This window comes from Schistocerca piceifrons, unplaced genomic scaffold (genome assembly GCF_021461385.2).
Source record: "Schistocerca piceifrons isolate TAMUIC-IGC-003096 unplaced genomic scaffold, iqSchPice1.1 HiC_scaffold_1698, whole genome shotgun sequence".
NCBI classification, from domain to species: Eukaryota; Metazoa; Arthropoda; class Insecta; order Orthoptera; family Acrididae; genus Schistocerca; species Schistocerca piceifrons.
This window is the reverse complement of record NW_025727565.1, coordinates 1-20,541: the sequence shown is the minus strand read 5'-3', so window position 1 is coordinate 20,541 and position 20,541 is coordinate 1. Positions and strand designations below refer to the sequence as shown.

The window sequence follows — 20,541 nt, the reverse complement described above, 5'->3', positions numbered from 1 at the left end:
AAGTATGGGAAATACGCAAGTACGGGAAATACGCAAGTACGGGAAATACGCAAGTACGGGAAAAACGCAAGTACGGGAAAAACGCAAGTACGGGAAAAACGCAAGTACGGGAAAAACGCAAATACGGGAAAAACGCAAATACGGGAACAACGAAAATACGGGAACAACGAAAATACGGGAACAACGAAAATATGGGAACAACGAAAATATGGGAACAACGAAAATATGGGAACAACGAAAATATGGGAACAACGCAATTATGGGAAAAACGCAATTATGGGAAAAACGCAATTATAAAAAAAACGCAAATATGGGAAAAATGCAAATGTAAGAAAAAAGAATTTCGTGGCACAACTTGACAATAGGAAAGAATCAGTTGGTTGGACATAGTCTGATCATGAAGGGTTCAGGAAATATGGGAAAAACGCAAGTATGGGAAAAGTGCAAGTATGGGAAGAGCGTAAATATGGGAAAAACGCAAATGTAGTAAAAGAGAAATTTGTGGCACAACTTGACAAGCGGAAAGAATCAGTTGCTAGGACATAGTCTGAAGCCTCAAGGGTTAACGAAATATAGGTCAAACGCAAATATGGGAAAAACGCAAATATGGGAAAAACGCAAATATGGGAAAAACGCAAATATGGGAAAAACGCAAATATGGGAAAAACGCAAATATGGGAAAAACGCAAATATGGGAAAAACGCAAATATGGGAAAAACGCAAATATGGGAAAAACGCAAATATGAGAAAAACGCAAATATGGGAAAAACGCAAATATGGGAAAAACGCAAGTATGGGAAAAACGCAAATATGGGAAAAACGCAAATATGGGAAAAACGCAAGTATGGGAAAAACGCAAATATGGGAAAAACGCAAGTATGGGAAAAACGCAAATATGGGAAAAACGCAAATATGGGAAAAACGCAAATATGGGAAAAACGCAAACATGTGAAAAACGCAAACATGGGAAAAACGCAAACATGGGAAAAACGCAAACATGGGAAAAACGCAAACATGGGAAAAACGCAAACATGGGAAAAACGCAAATGTAGTGAAAGAGAAATTTGTGGCACAACTTGACAAGAGGATAGAATCAGTTGGTAGGACATAGCCTGAAGCCTCAAGGGTTAACGAAATATAGGTCAAAAGCAAATATGGGAAAAACGCAAATATGGGAAAAACGCAAATATGGGAAAAACGCAAATATGGGAAAAACGCAAATATGGGAAAAACGCAAATATGGGAAAAACGCAAATATGGGAAAAACGCAAATATGGGAAAAACGCAAATATGGGAAAAACGCAAGTATGGGAAAAACGCAAGTATGGGAAAGACGCAGGTATGGGAAAAACGCAGGAATGGGAAAGACGCAGGTATGGGAAAGACGCAGGTATGGGAAAGACGCAGGTATGGGAAAAACGCAAGTATGGGAAAAACGCAAGTATGGGAAAAACGCAAGTATGGGAAAAACGCAAGTATGGGAAAAACGCAAGTATGGGAAAAACGCAAATATGGGAAAAACGCAAACATGGGAAAAACGCAAATGTAGTGAAAGAGAAATTTGTGGCACAACTTGACAAGAGGAAAGAATCAGTTGGTAGGGCATAGTCTGAAGCCTCAAGGGTTAACGAAATATAGGTCAAAAGCAAATATGGGAAAAACGCAAATATGGGAAAAACGCAAATATGGGAAAAACGCAAACATGGGAAAAACGCAAACATGGGAAAAACGCAAACATGGGAAAAACGCAAACATGGGAAAAACGCAAATGTAGTGAAAGAGAAATTTGTGGCTCAACTTGACAAGAGGATAGAATCAGTTGGTAGGACATAGCCTGAAGCCTCAAGGGTTAACGAAATATAGGTCAAACGCAAATATGGGAAAAACGCAAATATGGGAAAAACGCAAATATGGGAAAAACGCAAATATGGGAAAAACGCAAATATGGGAAAAACGCAAATATGGGAAAAACGCATATATGGGAAAAACGCAAATATGGGAAAAACGCAAATATGGGAAAAACGCAAATATGGGAAAAACGCAAATATGGGAAAAACCCAAATATGGGAAAAACCCAAATATGGGAAAAACGCAAATATGGGAACAACGCAAATATGTGAACAACGCAAATATGTGAACAACGCAAATATGGGAACAACGAAAATATGGGAACAACGAAAATATGGGAACAACGAAAATATGGGAACAACGAAAATATGGGAACAACGAAAATATGGGAACAACGAAAATATGGGAACAACGAAAATAAGGGAACTACGCAAATATGGGAACAACGCAAATATGGGAACAACGCAAGTATGGGAAAAACGCAAGTATGGGAAAAACGCAAGTATGGGAAAAACGCAAGTATGGGAAAAACGCAAGTATGGGAAGAACGCAAATATGGGAGAAACGCAAACATGGGAAAAACGCAAACATGGGGAAAACGCAAACATGGGGAAAACGCAAACATGGGGAAAACGCAAACATGGGAAAAACGCAAACATGGGAAAAACGCAAACATGGGGAAAACGCAAACATGGGGAAAACGCAAACATGGGAAAAACACAATTATGGGAAAAACGCAAATGTAGTGAAAGAGAAATTTGTGGCACAACTTGACAAGAGGAAAGAATCAGTTGGTATGACGTAGTCTGAAGCCTCAAGGGTTAACGAAATATAGGTCAAACGCAAATATGGGAAAAACGCAAATATGGGAAAAACGCAAATATGGGAAAAACGCAAATATGGGAAAAACGCAAATATGGGAAAAACGCAAATATGGGAAAAACGCAAATATGGGAAAAACGCAAATATGGGAAAAACGCAAAGATGGGAAAAACGCAAAGATGGGAAAAACGCAAAGATGGGAAAAACGCAAAGATGGGAAAAACGCAAAGATGGGAAAAACGCAAAGATGGGAAAAACGCAAAGATGAGAAAAACGCAAAGATGGGAAAAACGCAAAGATGGGAAAAAACCAAAGATGGGAAAAACGCAAAGATGGGATAAACGCAAACATGGGAAAAACGCAAACATGGGAAAAACGCAAACATGGGAAAAACGCAAACATGGGAAAAACGCAAACATGGGAAAAACGCAAACATGGGAAAAACGCAAACATGGGAAAAACGCAAACATGGGAAAAACGCAAACATGGGAAGAACGCAAATGTAGTGAAAGAGAAATTTGTGGCACAACTTGACAAGAGGAAAGAATCAGTTGGTAGGACATAGTCTGAAGCCTCAAGGGTTAACGAAATATAGGTCAAAAGCAAATATGGGAAAAACGCAAGTATGGGAAAAACGCAAGTATGGGAAAAAAGCAAGTATGGGAAAAACGCAAGTATGGGAAAAACGCAAGTATGGGAAAAACGCAAGTATGGGAAAAACGCAAATATGGGAAAAACGCAAATATGGGAAAAACGCAAATATGGGAACAAGGAAAATATGGGAACAAGGAAAATATGGGAACAAGGAAAATATGGGAACAAGGAAAATATGGGAACAAGGAAAATATGGGAACAAGGAAAATATGGGAAAAACGCAAATATGGGAACAACGCAAATATGGGAACAACGCAAATATGCGAAAAACGCAAATATGCGAAAAACGCAAATATGCGAAAAACGCAAATATGCGAAAAACGCAAATATGCGAAAAACGTAAATATGCGAAAAACGCAAATATGGGAAAAACGCAAATATGGGAAAAAATGCAAATATGGGAAAAAACGCAAATATGGGAAAAAACGCAAATATGGGGGAAAACGCAAATATGGGAAAAACGCAAATATGGGAAAAACGCAAATATGGGTAAAACGCAAATATGGGTAAAACGCAAATATGGGAAAAACGCAAACATGGGGAAAACGCAAACATGGGAAAAACGAAAACATGGGAAATACGCAAACATGGGAAAAACGAAAACATGGGAAACACGCAGACATGGGATAAAACGAAAACATGGGAAACACGCAAACATGGGAAAAACGCAAACATGGGAAAAACGCAGACATGGGAAAAACGCAGACATGGGAAAAACGCAAACATGGGAAAAACGCAAACATGGGAAAAACGCAAACATGGGAAAAACGCAAACATGGGAAAAACGCAAATGTAGTGAAAGAGAAATTTGTGGCACAACTTGACAAGAGGATAGAATCAGTTGGTAGCACATAGCCTGAAGCCTCAAGGGTTAACGAAATATAGGTCAAAAGCAAATATGGGAAAAACGCAAATATGGGAAGAACGCAAATATGGGAAAAACGCAAGTATGGGAAAAACGCAAGTATGGGAAAAACGCAAATATGGGAAAAACGCAAATATGGGAAAAACGCAAGTATGGGAAAAACGCAAGTATGGGAAAAACGCAAGAATGGGAAAAACGCAAGTATGGGAAAAACGCAAGTATGGGAAAAACGCAAGTATGGGAACAACGAAAATATGGGAACAACGAAAATATGGGAACAATGAAAATATGGGAACAACGAAAATACGGGAAAACGAAAATACGGGAACAACGCAAATACGGGAAAAACGCAAATACGGGAAAAACGCAAATACGGGAAAAACGCAAATATGGGAAAAACGCAAATATGGGAAAAACGCAAATATGGGAAAAACGCAAATATGGGAAAAACGCAAATATGCGAAAAACACAAATATGCGAAAAACGCAATTATGCGAAAAACGCAATTATGGGAAAAACGCAATTATGGGAAAAACGCAATTATGGGAAAAACGCAAATATGGGACAAACGCAAATATGGGAAAAACGCAAATATGGGAAAAACGCAATTATGGCAAAAACGCAATTATGGGAAAAACGCAATTATGGGAAAAACGCAATATTGGGAAAAACGCAATTATGGGAAAAACGCAATTATGGGAAAAACGCAATTATGGGAAAACGCAATTATGGGAAAAACGCAATTATGGGAGAAACGCAATTATGGGAAAAACGCAATTATGGGAAAAACGCAATTATGGAAAAAACGCAATTATAGAAAAAACGCAAATATGGGAAAAACGCAAATATGGGAAAAATGCAAATGTAAGAAAAAAGAAATTCGTGGCACAACTTGACAATAGGAAAGAATCAGTTGGTTGGACATAGTCTGATCATGAAGGGTTCAGGAAATATGGGAAAAACGCAAGTATGGGAAAAGTGCAAGTATGGGAAAAGCGTAAATATGGGAAAAACGCAAGTATGGGAAAAACGCAAGTATGGGAAAAACGCAAGTATGGGAAAAACGCAAGTATGGGAAAAACGCAAGTATGGGAAAAACGCAAATATGGGAAAAACGCAAATATGGGAAAATCGCAAACATGGGAAAAACGCAAACATGGGAAAAACGCAAATGTAGTGAAAGAGAAATTTGTGGCACAACTTGACAAGAGGATAGAATCAGTTGGTAGGACATAGCCTGAAGCCTCAAGGGTTAACGAAATATAGGTCAAAAGCAAATATGGGAAAAACGCAAATATGGGAAAAACGCAAATATGGGAAAAACGCAAATATGGGAAAAACGCAAATATGGGAAAAACGCAAATATGGAAAAAACTCAAATATGGGAACAACGCAAATATGGGACCAACGCAAATATGGGAAAAACGCAAATATGGGAAAAACGCAAATATGGGAAAAACGCAACTATGGGAAAAACGCAACTCTGGGAAAAACGCAACTATGGGAAAAACGCAACTATGGGAAAAACGCAACTATGGGAAAAACGCAAGTATGGGAAAAACGCAAGGTTGGGAAAAACGCAAGTATGGGAAAGACGCAAGTATGGGAAAGACGCAAGTATGGGAAAGACGCAAGCATGGGAAAGACGCAAGTATGGGAAAGACGCAAGTATGGGAAAGACGCAAGTATGGGAAAAACGCAAGTGTGGGAAAAACGCAAGTATGGGAAAAACGCAAGTATGGGAAGAACGCAAATATGGGAATAACGCAAACATGGGAAAAACGCAAATGTAGTGAAAGAGAAATTTGTGGCACAACTTGACAAGAGGAAAGAATCAGTTGGTAGGACATAGTCTGAAGCCTCAAGGGTTAACGAAATATAGGTCAAACGCAAATATGGGAAAAACGCAAATATGGGAAAAACGCAAATATGGGAAAAACGCAAATATGGGAAAAACGCAAATATGGGAAAAACGCAAATATGGGAAAAACGCAAATATGGGAAAAACGCAAACATGGGAAAAACGCAAACATGGGAAAAACGCAAACATGGGAAAAACGCAAACATGGGAAAAACGCAAACATGGGAAAAACGCAAACATGGGAAAAACGCAAACATGGGAAAAACGCAAACATGGGAAAAACGCAAACATGGGAAAAATGCAAATGTAGTGAAAGAGAAATTTGTGGCACAACTTGACAAAAAGAAAGAATCAGTTGGTAGGACATAGTCTGAAGCCTCAAGGGTTAACGAAATATAGGTCAAAAGCAAATATGGGAAAAACGCAAATATGGGAAAAACGCAAGTATGGGAAAAACGCAAGTATGGGAAAAACGCAAGTATGGGAAAAACGCAAATATGGGAAAAACGCAAGTATGGGAAAAACGCAAGTATGGGAAAAACGCAAGTACGGGAAATACGCAAGTACGGGAAATACGCAAGTACGGGAAAAACGCAAGTACGGGAAAAACGCAAGTACGGGAAAAACGCAAGTACGGGAAAAACGCAAGTACGGGAAAAACGCAAGTACGGGAAAAACGCAAATACGGGAACAACGAAAACATGGGAACAACGAAAATATGGGAACAACGAAAATATGGGAACAACGAAAATATGGGAACAACGAAAATAAGGGAACAACGAAAATATGGGAACAACGCAAATATGGGAACAACGCAAATATGGGAACAACGCAAATATGGGAGAAACGCAAATATGGGAGAAACGCAAATATGGGAGAAACGCAAATATGGGAAAAACGCAAATATGGGAAAAACGCAAATATGGGAGAAACGCAAATATGGGAAAAACGCAAATATGGGAAAAACGCAAATATGGGAAAAACGCAAATATGGGAAAAACGCAAATATGGGAAAAACGCAAACATGGGAAAAACGCAAACATGGGAAAAACGCAAATATGGGAAAAACGCAAACATGGGAAAAACGCAAACATGGGAAAAACGCAAACATGGGAAAAACGCAAACATGGGAAAAACGCAAACATGGGAAAAACGCAAATGTAGTGAAAGAGAAATTTGTGGCACAACTTGACAAGAGGAAAGAATCAGTTGCTAGGATATAGTCTGAAGCCTCAAGGGTCAAACGCAAATATGAGAAAAATGCAAATATGGGAAAAACGCAAGTATGGGAAAAACGCAAGTATGGGAAAAACGCAAGTATGGGAAAAACGCAAGTATGGGAAAAACGCAAAAATGGGAAAAACGCAAATATGGGAAAAACGCAAATATGGGAAAAACGGAAACATGGGAAAAACGCAATTATGGGAAAAACGCAATTATGGGAAAAACGCAATTATGGGAAAAACGCAATTATGGGAAAAACGCAATTGTGGGAAAAACGCAATTATGGGAAAAACGCAATTATGGGAAAAACGCAATTATGGGAAAAACGCAATTATGGGAAAAACGCAATTATGGAAAAAACGCAAATATGGGAAAAATGCAAATGTAAGAAAAAAGAAATTCGTGGCACAACTTGACAATAGGAAAGAATCAGTTGGTTGGACATAGTCTGATCATGAAGGGTTCAGGAAATATGGGAAAAACGCAAACATGGGAAAAATGCAAACATGGGAAAAATGCAAACATGGGAAAAACGCAAACATGGGAAAAACGCAAACATGGGAAAAACGCAAACATGGGAAAAACGCAAACATGGGAAAAACGCAAACATGGGAAAAACGCAAACATGGGAAAAACGCAAACATGGGAAAAACGCAAACATGGGAAAAATGCAAAAGTAGTGAAAGAGAAATTTGTGGCACAACTTGACAAAAAGAGAGAATCAGTTGGTAGGACATAGTCTGAAGCCTCAAGGGTTAACGAAATATAGGTCAAAAGCAAATATGGGAAAAACGCAAATATGGGAAAAACGCAAGTATGGGAAAAACGCAAGTATGGGAAAAACGCAAGTATGGGAAAAACGCAAATATGGGAAAAACGCAAGTATGGGAAAGACGCAAGTATGGGAAAAACGCAAGTATGGGAAATACGCAAGTACGGGAAATACGCAAGTACGGGAAATACGCAAGTACGGGAAAAACGCAAGTACGGGAAAAACGCAAGTACGGGAAAAACGCAAATACGGGAAAAACGCAAATACGGGAAAAACGCAAATACGGGAACAACGAAAATACGGGAACAACGAAAATATGGGAACAACGAAAATATGGGAACAACGAAAATATGGGAACAACGAAAATATGGGAACAACGAAAATATGGGAACAACGCAAATATGGGAGAAACGCAAATATGGGAGAAACGCAAATATGGGAAAAACGCAAATATGGGAAAAACGCAAACATGGGAAAAACGCAAATATGGGAAAAACGCAAATATGGGAAAAACGCAAACATGGGAAAAACGCAGACATGGGAAAAACGCAAACATGGGAAAAACGCAAATATGGGAAAAACGCAAACATGGGAAAAACGCAAACATGGGAAAAACGCAAACATGGGAAAAACGCAAACATGGGAAAAACGCAAACATGGGAAAAACGCAAACATGGGAAAAACACAAACATGGGAAAAACGCAAACATGGGAAAAACGCAAATGTAGTGAAAGAGAAATTTGTGGCACAACTTGACAAGAGGAAAGAATCAGTTCCTAGGATATAGTCTGAAGCCTCAAGGGTCAAACGCAAATATGAGAGAAATGCAAATATGGGAAAAACGCAAGTATGGGAAAAACGCAAGTATGGGAAAAACGCAAGTATGGGAAAAACGCAAGTATGGCAAAAACGCAAAAATGGGAAAAACGCAAATATGGGAAAAACGCAAATATGGGAAGAACGGAAACATGGGAAAAACGCAATTATGGGAAAAACGCAATTATGGCAAAACGCAATTATGGGAAAAACGCAATTATGGGAAAAACGCAATTATGGGAGAAACGCAATTATGGGAAAAACGCAATTATGGGAAAAACGCAATTATGGGAAAAACGCAATTATGGGAAAAACGCAATTATGGGAAAAACGCAATTATGGGAAAAACGCAATTATAAAAAAAACGCAAACATGGGAAAAACGCAAACATGGGAAAAACGCAAATGTAGTGAAAGAGAAATTTGTGGCACAACTTGACAAGAGGATAGAATCAGTTGGTAGGACATAGCCTGAAGCCTCAAGGGTTAACGAAATATAGGTCAAAAGCAAATATGGGAAAACCGCAAATATGGGAAAAACGCAAATATGGGAAAAACGCAAATATGGGAAAAACGCAAATATGGGAAAAACGCAAATATGGGAAAAACGCAAGTATGGGAAAAACGCAAGTATGGGAAAGACGCAGGTATGGGAAAAACGCAGGTATGGGAAAATCGCAGGTATGGGAAAGACGCAGGTATGGGAAAGACGCAGGTATGGGAAAGACGCAGGTATGGGAAAAACGCAGGTATGGGAAAAACGCAAGTATGGGAAAAACGCAAGTATGGGAAAAACGCAAGTATGGGAAAAACGCAAGTATGGGAAAAACGCAAATATGGGAAAAACGCAAACATGGGAAAAACGCAAATGTAGTGAAAGAGAAATTTGTGGCACAACTTGACAAGAGGAAAGAATCAGTTGGTAGGGCATAGTCTGAAGCCTCAAGGGTTAACGAAATATAGGTCAAAAGCAAATATGGGAAAAACGCAAATATGGGAAAAACGCAAATATGGGAAAAACGCAAACATGGGAAAAACGCAAACATGGGAAGAACGCAAACATGGGAAAAACGCAAACATGGGAAAAACGCAAATGTAGTGAAAGAGAAATTTGTGGCACAACTTGACAAGAGGATAGAATCAGTTGGTAGGACATAGCCTGAAGCCTCAAGGGTTAACGAAATATAGGTCAAACGCAAATATGGGAAAAACGCAAATATGGGAAAAACGCAAATATGGGAAAAACGCAAATATGGGAAAAACGCAAATATGGGAAAAATGCATATATGGGAAAAACGCAAATATGGGAAAAACGCAAATATGGGAAAAACGCATAAATGGGAAAAACGCAAATATGGGAAAAACGCAAATATGGGAAAAACGCAAATATGGGAAAAACGCAAATATGGGAAAAACCCAAATATGGGAAAAACCCAAATATGGGAAAAACGCAAATATGGGAACAACGCAAATATGTGAACAACGCAAATATGTGAACAACGCAAATATGGGAACAACGAAAATATGGGAACAACGAAAATATGGGAACAACGAAAATATGGGAACAACGCAAATATGGGAACAACGAAAATATGGGAACAACGCAAGTATGGGAAAAACGCAAGTATGGGAAAAACGCAAGTATGGGAAAAACGCAAGTATGGGAAAAACGCAAGTATGGGAAGAACGCAAATATGGGAGAAACGCAAACATGGGAAAAACGCAAACATGGGGAAAACGCAAACATGGGGAAAACGCAAACATGGGGAAAACGCAAACATGGGAAAAACGCAAACATGGGAAAAACGCAAACATGGGGAAAACGCAAACATGGGGAAAACGCAAACATGGGAAAAACACAATTATGGGAAAAACGCAAATGTAGTGAAAGAGAAATTTGTGGCACAACTTGACAAGAGGAAAGAATCAGTTGGTATGACGTAGTCTGAAGCCTCAAGGGTTAACGAAATATAGGTCAAACGCAAATATGGGAAAAACGCAAATATGGGAAAAACGCAAATATGGGAAAAACGCAAATAAGGGAAAAACGCAAATATGGGAAAAACGCAAATATGGGAAAAACGCAAATATGGGAAAAACGCAAATATGGGAAAAACGCAAATATGGGAAAAACGCAAATATGGGAAAAACGCAAATATGGGAAAAACGCAAAGATGGGAAAAAGGCAAAGATGGGAAAAACGCAAAGATGGGAAAAACGCAAAGATGGGAAAAACGCAAAGATGGGAAAAACGCAAAGATGGGAAAAACGCAAAGATGGGAAAAAACCAAAGATGGGAAAAACGCAAAGATGGGATAAACGCAAACATGGGAAAAACGCAAACATGGGAAAAACGCAAACATGGGAAAAACGCAAACATGGGAAAAACGCAAACATGGGAAAAACGCAAACATGGGAAAAACGCAAACATGGGAAAAACGCAAACATGGGAAAAACGCAAACATAGGAAAAACGCAAACATGGGAAAAACGCAAACATGGGAAAAACGCAAACATGGGAAAAACGCAAATGTAGTGAAAGAGAAATTTGTGGCACAACTTGACAAGAGGAAAGAATCAGTTGGTAGGACATAGTCTGAAGCCTCAAGGGTTAACGAAATATAGGTCAAAAGCAAATATGGGAAAAACGCAAGTATGGGAAAAACGCAAGTATGGGAAAAACGCAAGTATGGGAAAAACGCAAGTATGGGAAAAACGCAAGTATGGGAAAAACGCAAATATGGGAAAAACGCAAATATGGGAAAAACGCAAATATGGGAACAAGGAAAATATGGGAACAAGGAAAATATGGGAACAAGGAAAATATGGGAACAAGGAAAATATGGGAACAAGGAAAATATGGGAACAAGGAAAATATGGGAAAAACGTAAATATGGGAACAACGCAAATATGGGAACAACGCAAATATGGGAACAACGCAAATATTGGAAAAACGCAAATATGGGAGAAACGCAAATATGGGAGAATCGCAAATATGGGAGAAACGCAAATATGGGATAACGCAAATATGGGAGAAACGCAAATATGGGAGAAACGCAAATATGGGAAAAACGCAAATATGGGAAAAACGCAAACATGGGAGAAACGCAAACATGAGAAAAACGCAAACGAGGGAAAAACAGAAACATGGGAAAAACGCAAACATGGGAAAAACGCAAACATGGGAAAAACGCAAACATGGGAAAAACGCAAACATGGGAAAAACGCAAACATGGGAAAAACGCAAACATGGGAAAAACGCAAACATGGGAAAAACGCAAACATGGGAAAAACGCAAACATGGGAAAAACGCAAATGTAGTGAAAGAGAAATTTGTGGCAGAACTTGACAAGATGAAAGAATCAGTTGGTAGGACATAGTCTGAAGCCTCAAGGGTTAACGAAATATAGGTCAAAAGCAAATATGGGAAAAACGCAAATATGGGAAAAACGCATATATGGGAAAAACGCATATATGGGAAAAACGCATATATGGGAAAAACGCATATATGGGAAAAACGCAAATATGGGAAAAACGCAAATATGGGAAAAACGCAAATATGGGAAAAACGCAAATATGGGAAAAACGAAAATATGGGAAAAACGCAAATATGGGAAAAACGCAAATATGGGAAAAACGCAATTATGGGAAAAACGCAATTATGGGAAAAACGCAATTATGGGAAAAGCGCAATTATGGGAAAAATGCAAGTGTAAGAAAAAAGAAATTCGTGGCACAACTTGACAATAGGAAAGAATCGGTTGGTTGGACATAGTCTGAAGCATGAGGGGTTCAGGAAATATGGGAAAAACGCAAGTATGGGAAAAGCGCAAGTATGAGAAAAGCGTAAATATGGGAGAAACGCAAATGTAGTGAAAGAGATATTTGTGGCACAACTTGACAAGAGGAAAAAATCAGTTGCTAGGACATAGTCTGAAGCCTCAAGGGTCAAACGCAAATATGAGAAAAATGCAAATATGGGAAAAACGCAAATATCGGAAAAACGCAAATATGGGAAAAACGCAAATATGGGAAAAACGCAAAAATGGGTAAAACGCAAAAATGGGAAAAACGCAAAAATGGGAAAAACGCAAAAATGGGAAAAACGCAAAAATGGGAAAAACGCAAATATGGGAAAAACGCAAATATGGGAAAAACGCAAATATGGGAAAAACGCAAATATGGGAAGAACGCAAATATGGGAATAACGCAAATATGGGAAAAACGCAAATATGGGAAAAACGCAAATATGGGAAAAACGCAAATATGGGAAAAACGCAAACATGGGAAAAACGCAAACATGGGAAAAACGAAACATGGGAAAAACGCAAATGTAGTGAAAGAGAAATTTGTGGCACAACTTGACAAGAGGAAAGAATCAGTTGGTAGGACATAGTCTGAAGCCTCAAGGGTTAACGAAATATAGGTCAAAAGCAAATATGGGAAAAACGCAAGTATGGGAAAAACGCAAGTATGGGAAAAACGCAAGTATGGGAAAAACGCAAGTATGGGATAAACGCAAGTATGGGAAAAACGCAAATATGGGAAAAACGCAAATATGGGAAAAACGCAAATATGGGAACAAGGAAAATATGGGAACAAGGAAAATATGGGGACAAGGAAAATATGGGAACAAGGAAAATATGGGAACAAGGAAAATATGGGAAAAACGCAAATATGGGAACAACGCAAATATGGGAACAACGCAAATATGGGAACAACGCAAATATTGGAAAAACGCAAATATGGGAGAAACGCAAATATTGGAGAATCGCAAATATGGGAGAAACGCAAATATGGGATAACGCAAATATGGGAGAAACGCAAATATGGGAGAAACGCAAATATGGGAAAAACGCAAATATGGGAAAAACGCAAACATGGGAGAAACGCAAACATGAGAAAAACGCAAACAAGGGAAAAACAGAAACATGGGAAAAACGCGAACATGGGAAAAACGCAAACATGGGAAAAACGCAAACATGGGAAAAACGCAAACATGGGAAAAACGCAAACATGGGAAAAACGCAAATGTAGTGAAAGAGAAATTTGTGGCAGAACTTGACAAGATGAAAGAATCAGTTGGTAGAACATAGTCTGAAGCCTCAAGGTTTAACGAAATATAGGTCAAAAGCAAATATGGGAAAAACGCAAATATGGGAAAAACGCATATATGGGAAAAACGCATATATGGGAAAAACGCATATATGGGAAAAACGCAAATATGGGAAAAACGCAAATATGGGAAAAACGCAAATATGGGAAAAACGCAAATATGGGAAAAACGAAAATATGGGAAAAACGCAAATATGGGAAAAACGCAAAAATGGGAAAAACGCAATTATGGGAAAAACGCAATTATGGGAAAAACGCAATTATGGGAAAAGCGCAATTATGGGAAAAATGCAAGTGTAAGAAAAAAGAAATTCGTGGCACAACTTGACAATAGGAAAGAATCGGTTGGTTGGACATAGTCTGAAGCATGAGGGGTTCAGGAAATATGGGAAAAACGCAAGTATGGGAAAAGCGCAAGTATGAGAAAAGCGTAAATATGGGAGAAACGCAAATGTAGTGAAAGAGATATTTGTGGCACAACTTGACAAGAGGAAAAAATCAGTTGCTAGGACATAGTCTGAAGCCTCAAGGGTCAAACGCAAATATGAGAAAAATGCAAATATGGGAAAAACGCAAATATCGGAAAAACGCAAATATGGGAAAAACGCAAATATGGGAAAAACGCAAAAATGGGAAAAACGCAAAAATGGGAAAAACGCAAAAATGGGAAAAACGCAAAAATGGGAAAGACGCAAATATGGGAAAAACGCAAATATGGGAAAAACGCAAATATGGGAAAAACGCAAATATGGGAAAAACGCAAATATGGGGAAAACGCAAATATGGGAAAAACGCAAATATGGGAAGAACGCAAATATGGGAATAACGCAAATATGGGAAAAACGCAAATATGGGAAAAACGCAAAAATGGGAAAAACGCAAAAATGGGAAAAACGCAAAAATGGGAAAAACGCAAAAATGGGAAAAACGCAAAAATGGGAAAAACGCAAATATGGGAAAAACGCAAATATGGGAAAAACGCAAATATGGGAAAAACGCAAATATGGGAAAAACGCAAATATGGGAAGAACGCAAATATGGGAATAACGCAAATATGGGAAAAACGCAAATATGGGAAAAACGCAAATATGGGAAAAACGCAAACATGGGAAAAACGCAAACATGGGAAAAACGAAACATGGGAAAAACGCAAATGTAGTGAAAGAGAAATTTGTGGCACAACTTGACAAGAGGAAAGAATCAGTTGGTAGGACATAGTCTGAAGCCTCAAGGGTTAACGAAATATAGGTCAAAAGCAAATATGGGAAAAACGCAAGTATGGGAAAAACGCAAGTATGGGAAAAACGCAAGTATGGGAAAAACGCAAGTATGGGAAAAACGCAAGTATGGGAAAAACGCAAATATGGGAAAAACGCAAATATGGGAAAAACGCAAATATGGGAACAAGGAAAATATGGGAACAAGGAAAATATGGGAACAAGGAAAATATGGGAACAAGGAAAATATGGGAACAAGGAAAATATGGGAAAAACGCAAATATGGGAACAACGCAAATATGGGAACAACGCAAATATGGGAACAACGCAAATATTGGAAAAACGCAAATATGGGAGAAACGCAAATATTGGAGAATCGCAAATATGGGAGAAACGCAAATATGGGATAACGCAAATATGGGAGAAACGCAAATATGGGAGAAACGCAAATATGGGAAAAACGCAAATATGGGAAAAACGCAAACATGGGAGAAACGCAAACATGAGAAAAACGCAAACAAGGGAAAAACAGAAACATGGGAAAAACGCGAACATGGGAAAAACGCAAACATGGGAAAAACGCAAACATGGGAAAAACGCAAACATGGGAAAAACGCAAACATGGGAAAAACGCAAATGTAGTGAAAGAGAAATTTGTGGCAGAACTTGACAAGATGAAAGAATCAGTTGGTAGAACATAGTCTGAAGCCTCAAGGTTTAACGAAATATAGGTCAAAAGCAAATATGGGAAAAACGCAAATATGGGAAAAACGCATATATGGGAAAAACGCATATATGGGAAAAACGCATATATGGGAAAAACGCAAATATGGGAAAAACGCAAATATGGGAAAAACGCAAATATGGGAAAAACGCAAATATGGGAAAAACGAAAATATGGGAAAAACGCAAATATGGGAAAAACGCAAATATGGGAAAAACGCAATTATGGGAAAAACGCAATTATGGGAAAAACGCAATTATGGGAAAAGCGCAATTATGGGAAAAATGCAAGTGTAAGAAAAAAGAAATTCGTGGCACAACTTGACAATAGGAAAGAATCGGTTGGTTGGACATAGTCTGAAGCATGAGGGGTTCAGGAAATATGGGAAAAACGCAAGTATGGGAAAAGCGCAAGTATGAGAAAAGCGTAAATATGGGAGAAACGCAAATGTAGTGAAAGAGATATTTGTGGCACAACTTGACAAGAGGAAAAAATCAGTTGCTAGGACATAGTCTGAAGCCTCAAGGGTCAAACGCAAATATGAGAAAAATGCAAATATGGGAAAAACGCAAATATCGGAAAAACGCAAATATGGGAAAAACGCAAATATGGGAAAAACGCAAAAATGGGAAAAACGCAAAAATGGGAAAAACGCAAAAATGGGAAAAACGCAAAAATGGGAAAGACGCAAATATGGGAAAAACGCAAATATGGGAAAAACGCAAATATGGGAAAAACGCAAATATGGGAAAAACGCAAATATGGGGAAAACGCAAATATGGGAAAAACGCAAATATGGGAAGAACGCAAATATGGGAATAACGCAAATATGGGAAAAACGCAAATATGGGAAAAACGCAAATATGGGAAAAACGCAAATATGGGAGAAACGCAAATATGGGAGAAACGCAAATATGGGAAAAACGCAAATATGGGAAAAACGCAAATATGGGAAAAACGCAAATATGGGAAAAACGCAAACATGGGAAAAACGCAAACATGGGAAAAACTCAAACATGGGAAAAACGCAAACATGGGAAAAACGCAAACATGGGAAAAACGCAAACATGGGAAATACGCAAACATGGGAAAAACGCAAATGTAGTGAAGAAGAAATTTGTGGCACAACTTGGCAAGAGGAAAGAATCAGTTGGTAGGACATAGCCTGAAGCCTCAAGGGTTAACGAAATATAGGTAAAAAGCAAATATGGGAAAAACGCAAGTATGGGAAAAACGCAAGTATGGGAAAAACGCAAGTATGGGAAAAACGCAAGTATGGGAAAAACGCAAAAATGGGAAAAACGCAAGTACGGGAAAAACGCAAGTATGGGAAAAACGCAAATATGGGTAAAACGCAAGTATGGGAAAAACGCAAGTACGGGAAAAACGCAAGTACGGGAAAAACGCAAGTACGGGAAAAACGCACGTACGGGAAGATCGCAAGTACGGGAAGAACGCAAGTACGGGAAGAACGCAAGTACGGGAAAAACGCAAGTACGGGAAAAACGCAAGTATGGGAAAAACGCAAGTATGGGAAAATCGCAAGTATGGGAAAAACGTAAGTATGGGAAAAACATAAATATGGGAAAAACGCAAATATGGGAAAAACGCAAATATGGGAAAAACACAAATATGGGTAAAACGCAAATATGGGTAAAACGCAAATATGGGAAAAACGCAAGTATGGGAAAAACGCAAGTATGGGAAAAACGCAAATATGGGTAAAACGCAAATATGGGAAAAACGCAAGTATGGGAAAAACGCAAGTATGGGAAAAACGCAAGTATGGGAAAAACGCAAGTATGGGAAAAACGCAAATATGGGAAAAACGCAAATATGCGAAAAACGCAAATATGCGAAAAACGCAAATATGGGTAAAACGCAAATATGGGAAAAACGCAAGTATGGGAAAAACGCAAGTATGGGAAAAACGCAAATATGGGTAAAACGCAAATATGGGAAAAACGCAAGTATGGGAAAAACGCAAGTATGGGAAAAACGCAAGTATGGGAAAAACGCAAGTATGGGAAAATCGCAAGTATGGGAAAAACGTAAATATGGGAAAAACATAAATATGGGAAAAACGCAAATATGGGAAAAACGCAAAGATGGGAAAAACGCAAAGATGGGAAAACGCAAACATGGGAGAAACGAAAACATGGGAAAAACGAAAACATGGGAAATACGCAAACATGGGAAAAACGAAAACATGGGAAACACGCAAACATGGGATAAAACGAAAACATGGGAAACACGCAAACATGGGATAAAACGCAAACATGGGAAAAACGCAAACATGGGCAAAACGCAAATGTAGTGAAAGAGAAATTTGTGGCACAACTTGACAAGAGGAAAGAATCAGTTGGTAGGACATAGTCTGAAGCCTCAAGGGTTAACGAAATATAGGTCAAAAGCAAATATGGGAAAAACGCAAATATGGGAAACACGCAAATATGGGAAACACGCAAATATGGGAAAAACGCAAATATGGGAAAAACGCAAACATGGGAAAAACGCAAACATGGGAAAAACGCAAACATGGGAAAAACGCAGACATGGGAAAAACGCAGACATGGGAAAAACGCAAACATGGGAAAAACGCAAACATGGGAAAAACGCAAACATGGGAAAACGCAAATGTAGTGAAAGAGAAATTTGTGGCACAACTTGACAAGAGGATAGAATCAGTTGGTAGCACATAGCCTGAAGCCTCAAGGGTTAACGAAATATAGGTCAAAAGCAAATATGGGAAAAACGCAAATATGGGAAGAACGCAAATATGGGAAAAACGCAAGTATGGGAAAAACGCAAGTATGGGAAAAACGCAAATATGGGAAAAACGCAAATATGGGAAAAACGCAAGTATGGGAAAAACGCAAGTATGGGAAAAACGCAAGTATGGGAAAAACGCAAGTATGGGAAAAACGCAAGTATGGGAACAACGAAAATATGGGAACAACGAAAATATGGGAACAGCGAAAATATGGGAACAACGAAAATATGGGAACAACGAAAATACGGGAAAACGAAAATACGGGAACAACGCAAATACGGGAACAACGCAAATACGGGAACAACGCAAATACGGGAACAACGCAAATACGGGAACAACGCAAATACGGGAAAAACGCAAATACGGGAAAAACGGAAATACGGGAAAAACGCAAATATGCGAAAAACGCAAATATGCGAAAAACGCAATTATGCGAAAAACGCAATTATGGGAAAACGCAATTATGGGAAAAACGCAATTTTGGGAAAAACGCAATTAATGGAAAAACGCAATTATGGAAAAAACGCAATTATGGAAAAAACGCAAATATGGGAAAAACGCAAATATGGGAAAAATGCAAATGTAAGAAAAAAGAAATTCGTGGCACAACTTGACAATAGGAAAGAATCAGTTGGTTGGACATAGTCTGAAGCCTCAAGGGTTAACGAAATATAGGTCTAACGCAAATATGGGAAAAACGCAAATATGGGAAAAACGCAAATATGGGAAAAACGCAAATATGGGAAAAACGCAAGTATGGGAAAAACGCAAGTATGGGAAAAACGCAAGTATGGGAAAAACGCAAGTATGGGAAAAACGCAAGTATGGGAAAAACGCAAGTATGGGAAAAACGCAAGTATGGGAAAAACGCAAGTATGGGAAAAACGCAAGTATGGGAACAACGCAAGTATGGGAAAAACGCAAGTATGGGAAAAACGCAAATATGGGAAAATGCAAACATGGGAAAAACGCAAACATGGGAAAAACGCAAATGTAGTGAAAGAGAAATTTGTGGCACAACTTGACAAGAGGAAAGAATCAGTTGGTAGGACATAGTCTGAAGCCTCAAGGGTTAACGAAATATAGGTCAAAAGCAAATATGGGAAAAACGCAAATATGGGAAAAACGCAAATATGGGAAAAACGCAAATATGGGAAAAACGCAAATATTGGAAAAACGCAAATATGGGAAAAACGCAAATATGGGAAAAACGCAAATATGGGAAAAACGCAAATATGGGAGAAACGCAAATATGGGAGAAACGCAAATATGGGAGAAACGCAAATATGGGAAAAACGCAAATATGGGAAAAACGCAAATATGGGAAAAACGCAAACATGGGAAAAACGCAAACATGGGAAAAACTCAAACATGGGAAAAACGCAAACATGGGAAAAACGCAAACATGGGAAAAACGCAAACATGGGAAAAACGCAAACATGGGAAAAACGCAAATGTAGTGAAGAAGAAATTTGTGGCACAACTTGGCAAGAGGAAAGAATCAGTTGGTAGGACATAGCCTGAAGCCTCAAGGGTTAACGAAATATAGGTAAAAAGCAAATATGGGAAAAACGCAAGTATGGGAAAAACGCAAGTATGGGAAAAACGCAAGTATGGGAAAAACGCAAGTATGGGAAAAACGCAAAAATGGGAAAAACGCAAGTACGGGAAAAACGCAAGTATGGGAAAAACGCAAATATGGGTAAAACGCAAGTATGGGAAAAACGCAAGTACGGGAAAAACGCAAGTACGGGAAAAACGCAAGTACGGGAAAAACGCAAGTACGTGAAGAACGCAAGTACGGGAAGAACGCAAGTACGGGAAGAACGCAAGTACGGGAAAAACGCAAGTA

The 20,541-nt window shown here is 38.7% G+C and overlaps 2 protein-coding genes across 2 annotated transcripts; both read left to right on the top strand.

Moving 5' to 3' along the window:
- Positions 1-3,278: 3,278 nt before the first annotated feature.
- On the top strand, positions 3,279-4,148 carry LOC124737356. Its single transcript, XM_047248583.1, has one exon. It carries the CDS (start codon positions 3,279-3,281, stop codon positions 4,146-4,148), a length of 870 nt encoding a protein of 289 aa, XP_047104539.1.
- Positions 4,149-5,485: 1,337 nt separating this feature from the next.
- Positions 5,486-6,010, top strand: LOC124737355. Its single transcript, XM_047248582.1, has one exon. The coding sequence runs from the start codon at positions 5,486-5,488 to the stop codon at positions 6,008-6,010; it is 525 nt and encodes a 174-aa protein (XP_047104538.1).
- Positions 6,011-20,541: the final 14,531 nt, after the last annotated feature.